This window comes from Mya arenaria, chromosome 7 (genome assembly GCF_026914265.1).
Source record: "Mya arenaria isolate MELC-2E11 chromosome 7, ASM2691426v1".
NCBI classification, from domain to species: Eukaryota; Metazoa; Mollusca; class Bivalvia; order Myida; family Myidae; genus Mya; species Mya arenaria.
In genome coordinates, this window is record NC_069128.1 from 5,059,564 (window position 1) to 5,079,887 (window position 20,324).

The following is a 20,324-nucleotide window of genomic DNA, read 5'->3' on the forward strand; positions in this document are numbered from 1 at the left end:
AATCTAAAACTGTATAGCTGACCGTTCAAAGGCAGTAACAAAGACAGTAACCTAAAACTGTATAGCTGACCGTTCATAGGCGGTATCAAAGACAGTTAACCTAAAACTGTATAGCTGACCGTTCATAGGCGGTAACAAAGACATTGAACCTTAAACTGTATAGCTGACCGTTCTTAGGCCGTAACAAAGACAGTTAACCTAAAACTGTATAGCTGACCGTTCATAGGCTGTAACAAAGACATTGAACTTAAAACTGTAAAGATGACCGTTCATAGGCTGTAACAAAGACAGTTAACCTAAAACTGTACAGCTGACCGTTCTTAGGCCGTATCAAAGACAGTTAACCTAAAACTGTATAGCTGACCGTTCCTAGGCGGTGACAAAGACAGTTAACCTAAAACTTTATAGCTGACCGTTCATAGGCAATAACAAAGACAGTTAACCTTAAACTGTATAGCTGAACGTTCATAGACGGTAACAAAGACAGATAACCTAAAACTGTATAGCTGACCGTTCATAGGCCGTAACAAAGACAGATAACCTACAACTGTTTAGCTGACCGTTCATAGGCAGTGACAAAGACAGATAACCTAAAACTGTATAGCTGACTGTTCATAGGCGGTGACAAAGACAGATAACCTAAAACTGTATAGCTGACCGTTCATAGGCGGTGACAAAGACAGATAACCTAAAACTGTAAAGCTGACCGTTCATAGGCCGTATCAAAGACAGTTAACCTAAAACTGTATAGCTGACCGTTCTTAGGCCGTAACAAAGACAGTTAACCTAACACTGTATAGCTGATCGTTCTTAGGCGGTAACAAAGACAGTTAACCTAAAACTGTATAGCTGACGGTTCTTAGGCGGTAACAAAGACAGTTAACCTAAAACTGTACAGCTGACCGTTCATTGGCCGTAACAAAGACAGTTAACCTAAAACTGTATAGCAGACCGTTCTTAGGCCGTAACAAAGACAGTTAACCTAAAAATGTATAGCTGACCGTTCTTAGGCCGTAACAAAGTCATTGATCCTAAAACTGTATAGCTGACCGTTCATAGGCGGTGACAAAGACAGATAACCTAAAACTGTAAAGCTGACCGTTCAAAGGCAGTAACAAAGACAGTAACCTAAAACTGTATAGCTGACCGTTCATAGGCGGTAACAAAGACAGTTAACCTAAAACTGTACTGCTGACCGTTCTTAGGCCGTAACAAAGACAGTTAACCTAAAACTGTATAGCTGACCGTTCATAGGCAATAACAAAGACAGTTAACCTAAAACTGTATAGCTGACCTTTCATAGGCAATAACAAAGACAGTTAACCTAAAACTCTATCGCTGACGGTTCATAGGCGGTAACAAAGACAGTTAACCTAAAACTGTATAGCTGACCGTTCATAGGCAGTAACAAAGACAGTGACCTAAAACTGTATAGCTGACCTTTCATAGGCAATAACAAAGACAGTTAACCTTAAACTCTATCGCTGACCGTTCATAGACCGTAACAAAGACAGTAACCTAAAACATTATAGCTGACCGTTCATAGGCGATGACAAAGACAGATAACCTAAAACTGTATAGCTGACCGTTCATAGGCTGTAACAAAGACAGTAACCTAAAACTGTATAGCTGACCTTTCATAGGCAATAACAAAGACAGTTAACCTAAAACTGTAAAGCTGACTGTTCATAGGCGGTGACAAAGATAGATAACCTAAAACTGTATAGCTGACCGTTCATAGGCTGTTACAAAGACAGTTAACCTAAAACTCTATCGCTGACCGTTCATAGGCGGTGACAAAGACAGTTAACCTTAAACTGTACTGCTGACCGTTCATAGGCTGTAACAAAGACAGTTAACCTAAAACTGTACAGCTGACCGTTCTTAGGCCGTAACAAAGACAGTTAACCTAAAACTGTATAGCTGACTGTTCATAGGCGGTGACAAAGACAGATAACCTAAAACTGTATAGCTGACCGTTCATAGGCGGTGACAAAGACAGATAACCTAAAACTGTATAGCTGACCGTTCATAGGCAATAACAAAGACAGTTAACCTTAAACTGTATAGCTGAACGTTCATAGACGGTAACAAAGACAGATAACCTAAAACTGTACAGCTGACCGTTCATAGGCCGTAACAAAGACAGTTAACCTAAAACTGTACAGCTGACCGTTCTTAGGCGGTAATAAAGACAGTTAACCTAAAACTGTATAGCTGACCGTTCATTGGCCGTAACAAAGACAGTTAACCTAAAACTGTATAGCTGACCGTTCTTAGGCCGTAACAAAGACAGTTTACCTAAAACTGTATAGCTGACCGTTCTTAGGCCGTAACAAAGACATTGAACCTAAAACTGTATAGCTGACCGTTCATAGGCGGTGACAAAGACAGATAACCTAAAACTGTATAGCTGACCGTTCAAAGGCAGTAACAAAGACAGATAACCTAAAACTGTATAGCTGAACGTTCATAGGCGGTAACAAAGACAGTTAACCTAAAACTGTATAGCTGACTGTTCATAGGCGGTGACAAAGACAGATAACCTAAAACTGTATAGCTGACCGTTCATAGGCCGTAACAAAGACAGATAACCTAAAACTATATAGCTGACCGTTCATAGGCGGTAACAAAGACATTGAACATAAAACTGTTTAGCTGACCGATCATAGGTCGTAACAAAGACAGTTAATCTAAAACTGTATAGCTGACAGTTCATAGGCGGTGACAAAGACAGATAACCTAAAACTGTATAGCTGACCGTTCATAGGCGGCGACAAAGACAGATAACCTAAAACTGTATAGCTGACCGTTCATAGGCGGTGACAAAGACAGATAACCTAAAACTGTATAGCTGACCGTTCATAGGCAGTAACAAAGACAGTAACCTAAAACTGTATAGCTGACCGTTCATAGGGGCTTACAAAGACAGTTAACCTAAAACTGTACTGCTGACCGTTCTTAGGCCGTAACAAAGACAGTTAACCTAAAACTGTATAGCTGACCGTTCTTAGGCCGTAACAAAGACAGTTAACCTAAAACTTTATAGCTGACCGTTCTTAGGCGGTAACAAAGACAGTTAACCTAAAATTGTATAGCTGACGGTTCTTAGGCGGTAACAAAGACAGTTAACCTAAAACTGTACAGCTGACCGTTCATTGGCCGTAACAAAGACAGTTAACCTAAAACTGTATAGCTGACCGTTCTTAGGCCGTAACAAAGACAGTTAACCTAAAAATGTATAGCTGACCGTTCTTAGGCCGTAACAAAGTCATTGATCCTAAAACTGTATAGCTGACCGTTCATAGGCGGTGACAAAGACAGATAACCTAAAACTGTATAGCTGACCGTTCAAAGGCAGTAACAAAGACAGTAACCTAAAACTGTATAGCTGACCGTTCATAGGCGGTAACAAAGACAGTTAACCTAAAACTGTACTGCTGACCGTTCTTAGGCCGTAACAAAGACAGTTAACCTAAAACTGTATAGCTGACCGTTCATAGGCAATAACAAAGACAGTTAACCTAAAACTGTATAGCTGACCTTTCATAGGCAATAACAAAGACAGTTAACCTAAAACTGTATAGCTGACCTTTCATAGGCAATAACAAAGACAGTTAACCTAAAACTCTATCGCTGACGGTTCATAGGCGGTAACAAAGACAGTTAACCTAAAACTGTATAGCTGACCGTTCATAGGCAGTAACAAAGACAGATAACCTTAAACTCTATCGCTGACCGTTCATAGACCGTAACAAAGACAGTTAACCTTAAACTCTATCGCTGACCGTTCATAGACCGTAACAAAGACAGATAACCTAAAACTGTATAGCTGACCGTTTATAGGCTGTAACAAAGACAGATAACCTAAAACTGTATAGCTGACCTTTCATAGGCAATAACAAAGACAGTTAACCTAAAACTGTAAAGCTGACTGTTCATAGGCGGTGACAAAGATAGTTAACCTAAAACTGTATAGCTGACCGTTCATAGGCTGTTACAAAGACAGTTAACCTAAAACTCTATCGCTGACCGTTCATAGGCGGTGACAAAGACAGTTAACCTTAAACTGTACTGCTGACCGTTCATAGGCTGTAACAAAGACAGTTAACCTAAAACTGTACTGCTGACCGTTCTTAGGCCGTAACAAAGACAGTTAACCTAAAACTGTATAGCTGACTGTTCATAGGCGGTGACAAAGACAGATAACCTAAAACTGTATAGCTGACCGTTCATAGGCGGTGACAAAGACAGATAACCTAAAACTGTATAGCTGACCGTTCATAGGCAATAACAAAGACAGTTAACCTTAAACTGTATAGCTGAACGTTCATAGACGGTAACAAAGACAGATAACCTAAAACTGTACAGCTGACCGTTCATAGGCCGTAACAAAGACAGTTAACCTAAAACTGTACAGCTGACCGTTCTTAGGCGGTAATAAAGACAGTTAACCTAAAACTGTATAGCTGACCGTTCATTGGCCGTAACAAAGACAGTTAACCTAAAACTGTATAGCTGACCGTTCTTCGGCCGTAACAAAGACAGTTAACATAAAACTGTATAGCTGACCGTTCTTAGGCCGTAACAAAGACATTGAACCTAAAACTGTATAGCTGACCGTTCATAGGCGGTGACAAAGACAGATAACCTAAAACTGTATAGCTGACCGTTCAAAGGCAGTAACAAAGACAGTAACCTAAAACTGTATAGCTGACCGTTCATAGGCGGTAACAAAGACAGTTAACCTAAAACTGTACTGCTGACCGTTCTTAGGCCGTAACAAAGACAGTTAACCTAAAACTTTATAGCTGACCGTTCATAGGCGGTAACAAAGACAGTTAACCTAAAACTGTATAGCTGACCGTTCATAGGCGGTAACAAAGACATTGAACCTAAAACTGTATAGCTGACCGTTCTTAGGCCGTAACAAAGACAGTTAACCTTAAACTGTATAGCTGACCGTTCATAGGCTGTAACAAAGACAGATAACCTAAAACTGTATAGCTGACCGTTCATAGGCTGTAACAAAGACAGTTAACCTAAAACTGTATAGCTGACCGTTCTTAGGCCGTATCAAAGACAGTTAACCTAAAACTGTATAGCTGACCGTTCCTAGGCGGTGACAAAGACAGATAACCTAAAACTTTATAGCTGACCGTTCATAGGCAATAACAAAGACAGTTAACCTTAAACTGTATAGCTGAACGTTCATAGACGGTAACAAAGACAGATAACCTCAAACTGTATAGCTGACCGTTCATAGGCGGTAACAAAGACAGATAACCTACAACTGTTTAGCTGACCGTTCATAGGCAGTGACAAAGACAGATAACCTAAAACTGTATAGCTGACCGTTCATAGGCGGTGACAAAGACAGATAACCTAAAACTGTATAGCTGACCGTTCATAGGCGGTAACAAAGACAGATAACCTAAAACTGAATAGCTGATCGTTCATAGGCAATAACAAAGACAGTAAACTAAAATTGTATAGCTGACTGTTCATAGGCCGTTACAAAGACAGTTAACCTAAAACTGTACTGCTGACCGTTCTTAGGCCGTAACAAAGACATTGAACCTAAAACTGTATAGCTGACTGTTCATAGGCGGTGACAAAGACAGATAACCTAAAACTGTATAGCTGACCGTTCATAGGCAGTAACAAAGACAGATAACCTAAAACTGTATAGCTGAACGTTCATAGGCGGTAACAAAGACAGTTAACCTAAAACTGTACTGCTGACCGTTCTTAGGCGGTAACAAAGACAGTTAACCTAAAACTGTATAGCTGACTGTTCATAGGCGGTGACAAAGACAGATAACCTAAAACTGTATAGCTGACCGTTCATAGGCCGTAACAAAGACAGATAACCTAAAACTGTATAGCTGACCGTTCATAGGCGGTAACAAAGACATTGAACCTAAAACTGTTTAGCTGACCGTTCATAGGCCGTAACAAAGACAGTTAATCTAAAACTGTATAGCTAACTGTTCATAGGCGGTGACAAAGACAGATAACCTAAAACTGTATAGCTGACCGTTCATAGGCGGCGACAAAGACAGATAACCTAAAACTGTATAGCTGACCGTTCATAGGCAGTAACAAAGACAGTAACCTAAAACTGTATAGCTGACCGTTCATAGGGGCTAACAAAGACAGTTAACCTAAAACTGTACTGCTGACCGTTCTTAGGCCGTAACAAAGACAGTTAACCTAAAACTGTATAGCTGACCGTTCTTAGGCCGTAACAAAGACAGTTAACCTAAAACTTTATAGCTGACCGTTCTTAGCCGGTAACAAAGACAGTTAACCTAAAACTGTACAGCTGACCGTTCATTGGCCGTAACAAAGACAGTTAACCTAAAACTGTATAGCTGACCATTCTTAGGCCGTAACAAAGACAGTTAACCTAAAACTGTATAGCTGATCGTTCTTAGGCTGTAACAAAGACAGATAACCTAAAACTTTATAGCTGACCGTTCTTAGGCCGTAACAAAGACAGTTAACCTAAAACTGTATAGCTGACCGTTCATTGGCCGTAACAAAGACAGATAACCTAAAACTGTATAGCTGACCGTTCTTAGGCCGTAACAAAGACAGTTAACCTAAAACTGTATAGCTGACCGTTCTTAGGCCGTAACAAAGACATTGAACCTAAAACTGTATAGCTGACCGTTCATAGGCGGTGACAAAGACAGATAACCTAAAACTGTATAGCTGACCGTTCAAAGGCAGTAACAAAGACATTGAACCTAAAACTGTATAGCTGACCGTTCATAGGCGGTAACAAAGACAGATAACCTAAAACTGTATAGCTGACCGTTCAAAGGCAGTAACAAAGACAGTAACCTAAAACTGTATAGCTGACCGTTCATAGGCAGTAACAAAGACAGTTAACCTAAAACTGTACTGCTGACCGTTCTTAGGCCGTAACAAAGACAGTTAACCTAAAACTGTATAGCTGACCGTTAATAGGCAATAACAAAGACAGTTAACCTAAAACTGTATAGCTGACCTTTCATAGGCAATAACAAAGACAGTTAACCTAAAACTCTATCGCTGACCGTTCATAGGCGGTAACAAAGACAGTTAACCTAAAACTGTATAGCTGACCGTTCATAGGCAGTAACAAAGACAGTGACCTAAAACTGTATAGCTGACCTTTCATAGGCAATAACAAAGACAGTTAACCTAAAACTCTATCGCTGACCGTTCATAGGCCGTAACAAAGACAGTAACCTAAAACTTTATAGCTGACCGTTCATAGGCGGTGACAAAGACAGATAACCTAAAACTGTATAGCTGACCGTTCATAGGCTGTAACAAAGACAGTAACCTAAAACTGTATAGCTGACCTTTTATAGGCAATAACAAAGACAGTTAACCTAAAACTCTATCGCTGACCGTCCATAGGCGGTGACCAAGACAGTAACCTAAATCTGTATAGCTGACCGTTCATAGGGGCTAACAAAGACAGTTAACCTAAAACTGTACTGCTGACCGTTCTTAGGCCGTAACAAAGACAGTAACCTAAAACTGTATAGCTAACCGTTCATAGGCTGTAACAAAGACAGTTAACCTAAAACTATATCGCTGACCGTCCATAGGCGTTAACAAAGACATTGAACCTAAAACTGTATAGCTGACCGTTCATAGGCCGTAACAAAGACAGTTAACCTAAAACTGTATAGCTGACCGTTCATAGGCCGTAACAAAGACAGTTAACCTAAAACTGTATAACTGACCGTTCATAGGCAGTAACAAAGACAGTTAACCTAAAACTGTATAACTGACCGTTCATATGCGGTAACAAAGATTTGAACCTAAAACTGTATAGTTGACCGTTCTTAGGCCGTAACAAAGACAGTTAACCTAAAACTGTATAGCTGACCGTTCATAGGCGGTGACAAAGACAGATAACCTAAAACTGTATAGCTGACCGTTCAAAGGCAGTAACAAAGACAGTTAACCTAAAACTGTATAGCTGACCGTTCATAGGCGGTAACAAAGACAGTTAACCTAAAACTGTACTGCTGACCGTTCTTAGGCTGTAACAAAGACAGTGACCTAAAACTGTATAGCTGACGGTTCATTGGCGGTAACAAAGACAGTTAACCTAAAACTGTATAGCTGACCGTTCATAGGCGGTAACAAAGACAGTTAACCTAAAACTGTATAGTTGACCGTTCTTAGGCCGTAACAAAGACAGTTAACCTAAAACTGTACTGCTGACCGTTCTTAGGCCGTAACAAAGAGAGTTAACCTAAAACTGCAAAGCTGACTGTTCATAGGCGGTGACAAAGACAGATAACCTAAAACTGTATAGCTGACCGTTCATAGGCTGTAACAAAGACAGATAACCTAAAACTCTATCGCTGACCGTTCATAGGCGGTGACAAAGACAGTTAACCTTAAACTGTATAGCTGACCGTTCATAGGCAATAACAAAGACAGTTAACCTAAAACTGCACAGCTGACCGTTCATAGGCCGTAACAAAGACAGTTAACCTAAAACTGTATAGCTGACCGTTCATAGGCCGTAACAAAGACAGTTAACCTAAAACTGTACAGCTGACCGTTCATAGGCCGTAACAAAGACAGTTAACCTAAAACTGTATAGCTGACCGTTCATAGGCTGTAACAAGACAGTTAACCTTAAACTTTATAGCTAACCGTTTAAAGGCGGTAACAAAGACAGTTAATATAAAACTGTATAGCTGACCGTTCATAGGCTGTAACAAGACGTTTTACCTTAAACTTTATAGCTAACCGTTCAAAGGGGGGTAACAAAGACAGTTAATCTAAAACGGTATAGCTGACCGTTCATAGGCTGTAACAAGACAGTTAACCTAAAACTTTATCATTGACCGTTCATAGCCGATGACCAGAGCGTTTTACTTTAAACTGTTTTACTGATCGTTAATAGGCGATGTAAACAACGAAAATCTTTAAACTGAATGGCTGACTGTTCAAAGACGATGATTCCAACGATTCCTAAAAATATGATTGTTATTGTTTGTATAAGTAATTTTGCCTTTTCCTACAAGGTATGAAGGTTTGGAGCTTCATCTTAAATTGATCATAAATGATTCACAAATGCATATTCAAAAGCTATATGTATTACCCACGTAGACTTTATATTTGAACAAAATAAAACAACAAAAAGCTGAATGCAGATGCGGATTTGTCAGAGTACTGTCAGAATGCCATTACCTAAATCATAAAATTATTAATGGCTCGTCGTATTTGTTTTTATAATCTTAGTTCTTCTTGGTGTACTCGTCCATATCTATATTGGTATTGTACAGTTAGTTATTAAATAAGAGGTTTGTCTCAAGGACAAATAAAAAAACAGTTATATTAAAATGAAACATGTCTATTAAATTGCGTAATTTATAGCATTTATAGCTTTGTATGCATTATTATACACATTTTATCTTAGAGAGTGATGTTTTTTTCCTTATTTCTTCTTGGTTTTTTTTAAATCCGAAGCCATTATATGTTAGTTAATGGAATGAGTTCACAGGAATTTACAAATTTAAATTGGGATGATAGATTTTTGGGTTGATAGCGTACGAGCTTTACTGTTTTCATTGTACAGACAGTTTGAATGTAAAAAAACATCGGCAAAGACAATTTATTTCTGCTGAAGCACCTATCAATCCAGGGAAATTGCCTTCCAAACTCTTCATTTTGAGAAAATGCCTTATCAGTCCATAAAATCACCGGGAAATTAAAAAAGTCAAACAATTGTCATTATGATTTGCTATTACCACTTTGCATGCGATCCCGCTGTGTTATTTACTGGGTTATCCCTGACATTTCTTGTACTGACCGATATTGTAGTATGTCAGCTGAATGTACATGAATTAGGTTCATCTTTAGTACATTACATATATCAAAATGTTCTTATGAAAGGTGTAGATGCTTGCATGTAAACAGTAAATAAACAAACCCAGTTCCAGCAGTTTTATTATCACATCGACTGCAAAAATTGAAGTATTATACAGCATGATTGGCAAATAACACAAGAAGCAAAAATTTCGCAAATAGACTGGCTGATGTAATGCAAACAGTTGCTGAACGAAAATGAATATTCTATGAGCATGAATATTCTATATTTGGTGACAAGGGTGCTGTTGTTCTGCATTTGTATGCAGTAGCCATATACTGGCCTTGTGTTTAAGACAATGTGTTTATTTTAAATATCATGGCATTTTATTTAGACGCTTGGTAATGGTCATATGAGACAGCACTGAAGTTTTGTCATTGAAATGGATTGTTATGTTAACTTCTAAAGGGACTAAAAAGCGATGATCTTAATTTAAGGTTGGAATGACTTCTTATCAATATTCAATGGTATTTGTTCTGTTTACATATTCAGAAAATGATACCCGAAACAACCATCGAACCACTTGATAAAGTTGTTCAATGTCTGATAGACCTTTGTTCTAAAGAATAACAACATGAGGCACATTCACCAGCTTTAATAAGGAAATGATAATCGGATGGGCCAAACCCATTTACTTATATCAGTTGTAACGAATCCCTTTAATATAAGCCAATGTGGGCTGCTTATATCAGATGGCATGAATCCCTTAATTATGAGACATGAGGAGCTGCTATAAAAGGGTTCGGAAAATGAGGAAGCGGAAGCATGAAGACACTCAACAGAAGGATGCATGATGCAAACTCAAACCTTTAGCTACTTCAACACCAAAATACGTTTTATATCAATAAAAAACACTGTTAAGTCTTTTTTATGTTTATATCAACCTATAAGCTGTATATAAGTACAGAAAGTATTATAATTTATGCAAAAAACTACAGAAACAAGCTCAGTAACAAAACGTTTAAACATAAACTCGGTTTATGGCACTGGGTTAACGCCAAAGACATTAAACATAAAAACAATCATAAAACATGGAAAAACAGCACACAACTCCACAAACAGCACAGTTCATACATACTATATATAACAAACTATGTATGTTTATCAAGGAGTGTTAGGTACCGCCTTGGACCGGTCAGTAAAATATAAATTAACTGGGGGATTAAACCAGTTTAAGTGCACAAACCTCACTCTTATCCCAACAATCCTCAATATAGAAAAAACGTAAAAGTTAAAACTTAAACCAGTGCACCTGAATTATTTATGTTATGGTCAAAACGTTGCAGTTGTTTGTTTAATTGATCAATAATCATTTAATGGATATCACAAAAATGTAAATCTTACCTGTTCAAATAATTATACTGAAACTCCACACACTAATAATTCAACTTGAACTTAAAAGTGTACTTAATGAAATGAAATGTTCTAAGCGGCAAAGACAAACGTAAATACAAATATAGCTTGATATTTGTTGCTAAAATTGTTTCCTCAGGAAAATTTGTTAGGAATTTGATATCAGCGAGAAGCCAGTATTAATGGCTCTGCGGATGGCTGAAAATCATGATCACACAGCTGTAAATTAACACTGACAAGGGTAGCCCGTATCAAAAGGTTTTTTGAGGGCAACAACCCTGTGTAGTTTTGATATATTTACTTCAAATTGTATAGTTTTGACATTGTAATACAACCTATTTGCAAGGTGTATTGTTTTGACATTGTAATTATACTTAACTGTAAGCTGTATAATTCAAATGTTTCACTACAACTTCCATGTTTTTAAATTAATGGCCTTTCGGCACCTGCAAATATTTTGCGATGAACGCAACATCTTTGGATGTGTTCGGATCAAGAATCCTCGGGTATTAATTCAGAGACCACTTACTAAATTCCCTGTATATTCTATAGTCAATTCACTAATTTGCATGCAATATAGTACTGATTTCAAACAAAATATATGGGGAAAAGTTTCCATCTGTGTACTAAATATTAAGCAACGTTAAAAAGTTGCGTTTTTTCCTAAGAAAAATAAAATTAGTTGTAACCACTGTGTATTGGAAACAAATGCCAATATCCGGTATATAATGACTTAACTATGCGGTGAAAATATCAGCAATAGTAAGTCAATCAAGTAGATCAAGCATATTCAGCCTGTGTTTCAATCACAAACTGTTCAGCTTCAAAACCTACAAATATGGTAGGTAGCCAATTGTCTTAAACGGTATAATCATGATTTGATTCACTGTCGTATGTCAATTGAAAGAAAAAGGCATGAAACAATGAGTAGGTACTTCCGAATTGGCGTACTTTGTCCTTAAAATAAATTGCAAATTGTTTATCTTGTAAGTGTCTATATTGTGACAGTAGGCCAGGAAAAACCTTAAAATACGATTTGTTGTATGTATTTTTGGCATTAGTGTTTAACGTTAAAAAGTGATTCAACGTTTCAATTACGAAGTGATATTATTACCGCGTTAATATGATGTCATATCATAAACTGTTTCGGTTACGGTTATATCGTTTTGTTAACAGAATGGGTGAGAAAGTACTACTGTAAGGTTTCCTTTAAAGAATATAATTTTGAATAAATGCTGTTAATATGATAATAAATTGCGTAGTTGGTGTCATTATGGGGGATTTGAACGAAGTTGGGATTGTAAATTCGGATTCCACACACTTTAACCAGTCAAACTGCGTTCACACCTTGATACTGACATCAATCACGCGATTCATTTCTAAAATAACACTCACTGCAGTAGTTCGTTATGAATAAGAAATGTTCGTATGGCATCTGATTGTCTCATTGAACAGGGAATACTTGTCATTAGCAGTAACAATAGATAAATCACACAAATACAGTATAAGCAAATAGAAGTAATCAAGGGAAACAAACATCGTGATGTTGCTGTCGATAACATTCGTCGTATGGGACCGCCACAATAACTTCCGACATCTCTCAACCCGTACAAACCACCACCACAACAACAACAACAACAACAACATCAAACACGAAATCAGGAACGACGACGCTCATAACAACCACAACAAAAACAACGACACCATGAACGACGACGCTCAAAACAACACCCAGGGGATACTTACTACAAACAGCGTCAAAGATGCGGTAGCAAACCATACAAAACAAGACGGATTATCCAGCATCAGAAATAACGTGCCATAAGTGGCAAATACTAAATTGCAGTGCAAAAATGTGCCGTAGTTAAAGTGAGACTCTGGTGTATTTTGGTCAAAATGACAAGGACAGTTCGGACAATGATAACCAAGAAGTTTATGATACCCTGTAAGAAGTCTTTCTTCTTCCGATAAATCAGTTGTAAATCTCTCATTTGGATCCTAAAAATTAAAACGAAGATTTACATGGGAAGCCAAAGAATTATTATTTCATCAAAGCAATTTCAATCAATGGTCTAAAGTCACTATTGCAATCTCCTGAATCCAGACTATTTTCCTACACAGGTTTTCAGGCAGAATTCGGTTAACATTCAGTACAAAAGTAGGTCAGTTAATGTTTGCAATGTCAACACTGCAAAATATTAGCTTTAGGCATGTTCTAAAAGCTGGCCTGGCCTGGTCTGGTCTCATGACACAGTATTTTGTGTCGGACCAAGCCGGATATAATTCATAATAAGAATAATTGTCAGTTGGTTTAGTTTACAAATATCTGTTTTGTGAATTCCCATAGCACTTGTACTAAAGTTCTTCCTTGTTAAACCACTGTATTTAACTTCATGAATATTGTAAAAACTCAAGGAGGCACTTTTGTCTGCGCTGGCATTCTTGTTTTGTTTAAGTTTCCCACTTAAGCTGGAGTAAAACATGTATAAGTGGTTTAACGCGCGTTCAAAGGATGCAATATTGATGCTAAACAGGCAACACAAACGATATCAAACGGTTTGAATACAGGGCTGTCTTTCGACGATTATGGGCAAATATTAGGCCCCATTCCAAACGCAATGGAATAAACTTTTGCCCCTATATTGTGGTTTAAATTCCACTCAATAATCCAAAACATTTAACTATTGCAGAAATAATTGCATGTGTACGGTGTTTTGAACATAAACTTCCACAAAGAAATAATGCTTCTTTCTGTCAACTTTCAGAATTCCCATTTTAGCAAAAATAACGTTTAATTCTCCAGATGGCGAAAGACACTCCAGGATAATAAACATAAACAAGGCGATTCTCGTGGTAAAGTGATTTACACAATGCAACTCAACTCACTCGGGCCCATATTAAGTGCAAATATATTAACTTTGGTTTGTTGTAGTGAAGAAAAACGTCCAACCGTTCCCGAAATGTTTTAAGCATAAAGGAGGAAGTGGTAAATAAGTCAACAGATACTTCTCTAGACTGATATAAATCTATTTCTGTAAGTATTTCAAACATGTAATGATGTGGTATGAATCGGGTCATTAAGATATTTGCTGTACAGGTTTAACATTGTGTTTCAGTATATTCAGAACGTTTACCCTCAAACTATTTAATATATGGCCTTGCCTGACCAGGTTTTAAAACATGCCTTTGCTATCGTCATAATTATATGGATTCTTATATGACGATAACAAGTGATTCGTGCTTGTTGGATCCATATTTTAGTCACCATCTCATTATCATCATAACACAACTTTTCGAAATAAAGATCTATCATTTTTACAGTATATTCAGAGCGTGTTCAATATAAAATATGGCCGGACAAAGCCATGCCAGGTTTTAGAACATGCGGTGCACATTTTTGGGTCTAGTTCAATTGGCATTGGCACTGTGTGCTTGCAAGAGGGTCAGCAAATACCTATGCGCTAAATACATTAACGCAGAACCAAGTGCATTGGGATTAAATTTAAAAAAGAAATGCTTACTCTATTGCTTGGTAGTCTGATATTCAAACAGTACGTATATGGAAAGCAAATTGAAATTAAGAGTGATAACAAGCCTATAATCTTAGTATTGAGAACGCCGTTATGTGCCGCATCACAAATTACAAAGAAAAATAGTGCAATTACAGTCCTTTATTCTATGTTTTCCAGTGGTTTATATTTATCAGTTAAATAAGTCTGATATTTCACTGTTTTACCGGATTTGTATTTCTTGTTTCTTGTTCCATAAATCAAACTACAGTTGTAGTTACTCCCCTTGTAGTAACCATAATCCTCTGAACAAAGGATACTATTCCTAGGTCATAAAATGGTTATTTTCGAGGCACAGTAACCTGATCAAAGGTGTTCACATAAGCTATTTGAGCTGCGAGAAAGCTCATCGCCGCGCTCGCAACATTATGGTTTAGCCGGGCATGTCTTAACATATATCAAATAACGAACTAGCATGTCCGATTTGTGAGAGGCATATACCTTCAAACACAAAAGAACCACTTTTCGGGCATGGCATTCCAAAACAATCAAAGCGAAATATGTCATGCGATTTGTTTACTTATAACATCAATGCATACATGATACCAGTACATGCATAAGGTCGCCATTTTGAAATAGATAGGCTACAAGTATAATTGTCATTCGAATACATACCACAAATACATTTCAGTAGATAAGGGTTTTATGACACAAAAACAGCAGACATTCACATAGTTTCACATAGTTTATATGCAATGTGCTGTTTGTGTAGTTTTGTGCTGTTCTTCCATTTGTTTTTGTTTCTGAGTTTTTGTTTTTTGTGTTCTTTGTCTTTGGCTACTGTGCTTGTTTCTGTAATTTTTGAAATGAATATTCATGAACAGAATATGCACATTTTAGAAATGAATGTTATTATTGGCATGCAACTTCAAGCCCAATTCATTCGAGTGATATGATTTGAGTGAATGGTATGTGGAGAATTCTAGACGCATGTTGCAAAAGCAAAGGATACAAAAACTAGATTGTTATCCATCTCTTCTGGAGTATAGAAACACCCCGCTGCAATGTGGTTATTAGTTAACACAACTGATATTGGAAACTGCTTCCTACCTTGTTTTGCACTCCCAAATATCTTAAATCTAGGCCAGTAAATGTGCAAGATGCCAGGGAGGAAATGAAATTGTTGATCATAATATAATTTCAACCGTTCAGCTTGCCACCTGCGTTTATGAAATCAGATAAGGGAGAAGTGAAGGAACCTGTCCAGGTAATGAAGCAATACAGCAAAAGGTCGTATTCAGTGGAAAACATCCAAGAACATACAAAACACGCACGATCATTCAGAAAGCTCGTATTATGTCATAAAATATGCTTGGAAGGTGAGACCACTTTTAGTCTATACAAGTTCACAAAATGAGTATCATTACCAAATAAACTACTATGCTTTAAATCATGTGTCTCTTTTTTATTTGTATTTAGATTTATTCTTATTGAATTTTTACATCATATTTTGTTTTAACAAAATGAATGTTATGTACTTCATTATTCTACCAGTTAGCTGTGCATGCGTATAAACAACCCGCTCATATTATTGCTTATTAGCTAAGTTCAAAAAAGTATTTAATACGTATAGCATGTATTTTGTTAGTATATAATAAAGTCATGTAGATTAGATATACAAGTTTAAATACTAATATGGAAAAGTCGATCATTTCACTTTGTTCATCAGTTATCATGTAGTAAAGAATGAACTTACAAACTGTCTTAAGTTTTTCTCTGTAGTGTATGTTTGGCCATTTATGTTATGAATTAGTCATCAGTAAGAAATGGCGTTTCAAGTGATATCAACATTATATATGTGATAACCATACATTACAATTCAATATTGCTCCCAATGGCACGCTGAAACAAAAATTGTATTACATTTTTATATCGGATACCTTAAGCAAGATATATGTTTCTACTACAGCAGAGAAGATCCAATTATTTTGCCATGCTTAAAATTCTTATTTTACCCACAGGCATTGACTTTTGACTTCAAAATTTGGTTTGTTTAGTAGAAACCTTACAACATAGTGACCCAGAATACAGTTTTCCTTTAGTGCGCGTGTATGTAATAGTTTGCTATCCGGTAAGATGAAAATTACCCGTATATAAAAATCAAGTTAAAATATATGTTAACTATACTAGTATATGATTAAACTTGGGTTGAAGTATAAGCTACTATCATGGCTGCTCGTGTAAGATAAATTAACCCCAGCCCTCGGTCGACCTCGTTTCCACAAAACACCATACGCTCGTGCTGGGATGAATCATACACACTCGGTCATGGAAGATACTTTTAATATACACATGTATGAGAAACGATCAGTAACATTTCGACATTGTTGACATGCGTGACTGTACTGACAAACGCATCGAATTAGTTTACCGATAAATAATGGGATTACCTCATTGCAACTGTCTGAAATCGACATATTGTAAGTAAATACTGGTATTGTAAACCACGCAATCGATTCGTTTTGCTTTTATGGCGTACAATATCAAAAACGTTTTTTATTAGTTGTAAACAAAGTCCTATTGGTAGATCGAACAAAACAAATAAGAATAAAACACACAAACATGTTAAAACAAAACAGACCTCCTGGTACTTGGGGTTCACCTATAAGTTTATTAGTATATTTTTTGTTATAACGTTTCCTCAAGTTAATGCATAGTTTGATAAGATTTGCCTTCTAGACTTTTACTTTATGGGGTAAGAGTGAGGTTAAGCACGCAAACTGGTTTAAATCCACAGTAAATGAACGTTTTACTGACCGTTCCAAGGCGGTACCTAACAATCTTTGATAAACACACCCAGTTTGTTTTACATACTGAAAATCATTAATGTTCGTGGGCATGAAATTTTGTGGTTTGCCGAAATAAAACAATTTCGTGGGTACTTGAATTCGTGGATTTTCATTTTTGAAAAAATATCAAATAAAATCGAAAATGCGATCGTCCTAAATCGTCTGCATAATATCCACGCGCTGGCCCGTGATTTCCGTCTTCTACGTCACACGGTTTATGACACTTGCTAATGTGGTACGACATGCCAATTAGTGCACATACCCATGTCAATTATCGATTTAATTGGGAATAAAGGCCATAAAAGAAGATGTACCCTGATCATAAATACAGATAGGGGAAGCCATTGAATGCCAATTAAGAATTTTGCAAACTGTGAAAACACCGAAAAGGTGCGTATATTTTAGTAAACAATCCCATAAGATAGCTGTTGTAAACAAGTCCAATCACTTTATTTAAAGTTTTACACGTGAAATATTATTTTTCTTTAAGTTTAATTTAAGAGTCTTGAAAACATCATACTGTCTTACGTTTAATCGCCATGACACTTAGAGCATGGTTAAAAACGGGTACAGTTGAGACTCGGGCTCCATCGTTACCTGGGTTGCCGAACCCATCAGAGGCAACCACAGAGCAAGAGGCTGTTACAACGCAGGAAGCAAATAACGCCGTCGAGAAGGTCCAGGGCAGACGGAAAAAGGAGTACAGCAGCTACGACGAAGAGACCCGCGCCAAGATCGCCCGTAACGCCGTAGACAATGGGGTGGCCAAGGCAGCGCGGCGCTTCACTTCCGACCTTAACCGGAAGGTCAGCGAGACAACCGTTCGCAGCATGCGTGACCGTTATGTCAAGCTGAAGACGACCTGGGAGAAGAACCGACCGTCCATGCGCACTCACCACGGGGCGCCCCCACCTTGTTGGGACTGTATGACGAGACGGTCCAGAGCTACATCCACCGCGTGCGCGTTAGCGGTGGCGTCGTCAACATCCGGACGGTCAGGGCAGCAGCCGAGGGCATCATGAAAAAGTGCGCGCGTCACAAACTTTGACAGTTTGGCGGGCACGTGGCTGTCGAGAAGTCCCTGGCTAGGTCAATCCTGAGACGTATGGGGTTTGTGAAACGAAAGGGCACCAAGGCAACGAAGACGCTCCCGGCAGACTTCGAGGACATCAAGGACACCTTCGTTTCCAAGGTCCAGGGCATGATCCAGGAGCACCATATTCCTGACTCATTTGTACTCAATTTTGACCAGACAGGATGTCACATGGTTCCGGGAGGCGAGTGGACAATGGGGGAAATGGGGTCGGCCCTGGTCACCATCGCCGGACTGGATGACAAGCGGCAGATGACGGCCCTTCTTATAGTTATGAAGAGCGGGTGGATGCTCCTGCCACAACTGATCTACGTGGGAAAGACTGACCGCTGTCTCCCGAAGTGTGTGGTCTTCCCGGAGAGTTGGGATCTTACCTGCACAGAGTCGCTTTGGAGCAATAAGGGTTCAATGGTGCTTTTCGCTGAAAAGATCCTGCTTCCATACATCAACGGTGTGCGCGAGTCACCGCACAGTGTAACCAACAGGCGTTGGTTATTTTTGATTTCTTCAGGGCCCACCAGAGCCCCGACTTCCAACGTATCTTACGCGACAATGGCATCTGTTAAACGTATGTCCCGGCCGCATGTACAGACCGCCTTCAACCGCTAGACCTGACAGTGAACTTTGAATACAAAGAGAACATCAAAAGCTGCTTCCATGAGTGGTATTCAGCACAGGTTGTACCCCCCCTTGACGATGACGCCAAAGACATGACGGCTGTCACCCAGGTCAACATGAAGACTTCAAACATGAAGCCACTTCATGCCGAATGGATCATTGCCACCCATTCAAAGATGGAGGATCGCCGTGAACAAATCCAGGCTGGATTCAGGAAGGCAGGACCTTTGTAGGATTACTTACACTCAGGCTGCATTATGTGCTGATTGAATGTGCTATTGTTTAATGTACTAGTATTTATATTGTATGACATGTTGTTACTGTGTGTATATAGTTTAGTTCACGGTAAATATCATACCATTTCAATACTAATATTATTCACAGGTTTTTGTTTAATAAATATATTGAACGTATTGTTTTGTACGTTGTCACGTTCGGTGCTTAGTAACCTTCAATGTACTAGTAATCGATTAATAATGTCATTAAATAAAAAAATCGAGTATGGACACTCATCACGCACATCTTGTTAACCTGTAGATTTTCATTAACAGCACACGTTTAAGCACGTGCTTATAACTGTCATTTGCTGAATAAAACACATTTAATTGATTTGGTTCATTATTTGTTAAAGGCAGTTATAATATATTAACAGAATAATGATCATAAGTTATACCGTGAGGCAGGTTTTAACACTGTATACTGCGACCTCTGTAAATAATATACTAGAGTATGTACGTAACAAGGCAATTGAAAAAGTTAAAAAAGGGTTTATATTTCGTGGGATCTTGAATTCGTGGTTCACCCAACCCACGAAAACCACGAACATAATGTCCCACGAACATTAATGATTTCACAGTAGTATATATGCACAGTGTTGATTGTGAAGTTTTGTGCTGTTGTTCTATGTTTCTTGTTTGCGATTTTTTGTTCTTGTGTTAGCCTTTTATGTCTTTAGCGTTTACTTTGTGCCATTAAACGGGGGTGAGGTTTAAACTTTTGGCTACTGT

The 20,324-nt window shown here is 38.1% G+C and overlaps 1 protein-coding gene across 1 annotated transcript; it reads left to right on the forward strand.

The window, feature by feature from the left end:
- Window positions 1-18,145: 18,145 nt before the first annotated feature.
- Window positions 18,146-18,628, forward strand: LOC128240432 (uncharacterized). The gene has a single exon (XM_052957072.1). It carries the CDS (start codon window positions 18,146-18,148, stop codon window positions 18,626-18,628), a length of 483 nt encoding a protein of 160 aa, XP_052813032.1.
- Window positions 18,629-20,324: the final 1,696 nt, after the last annotated feature.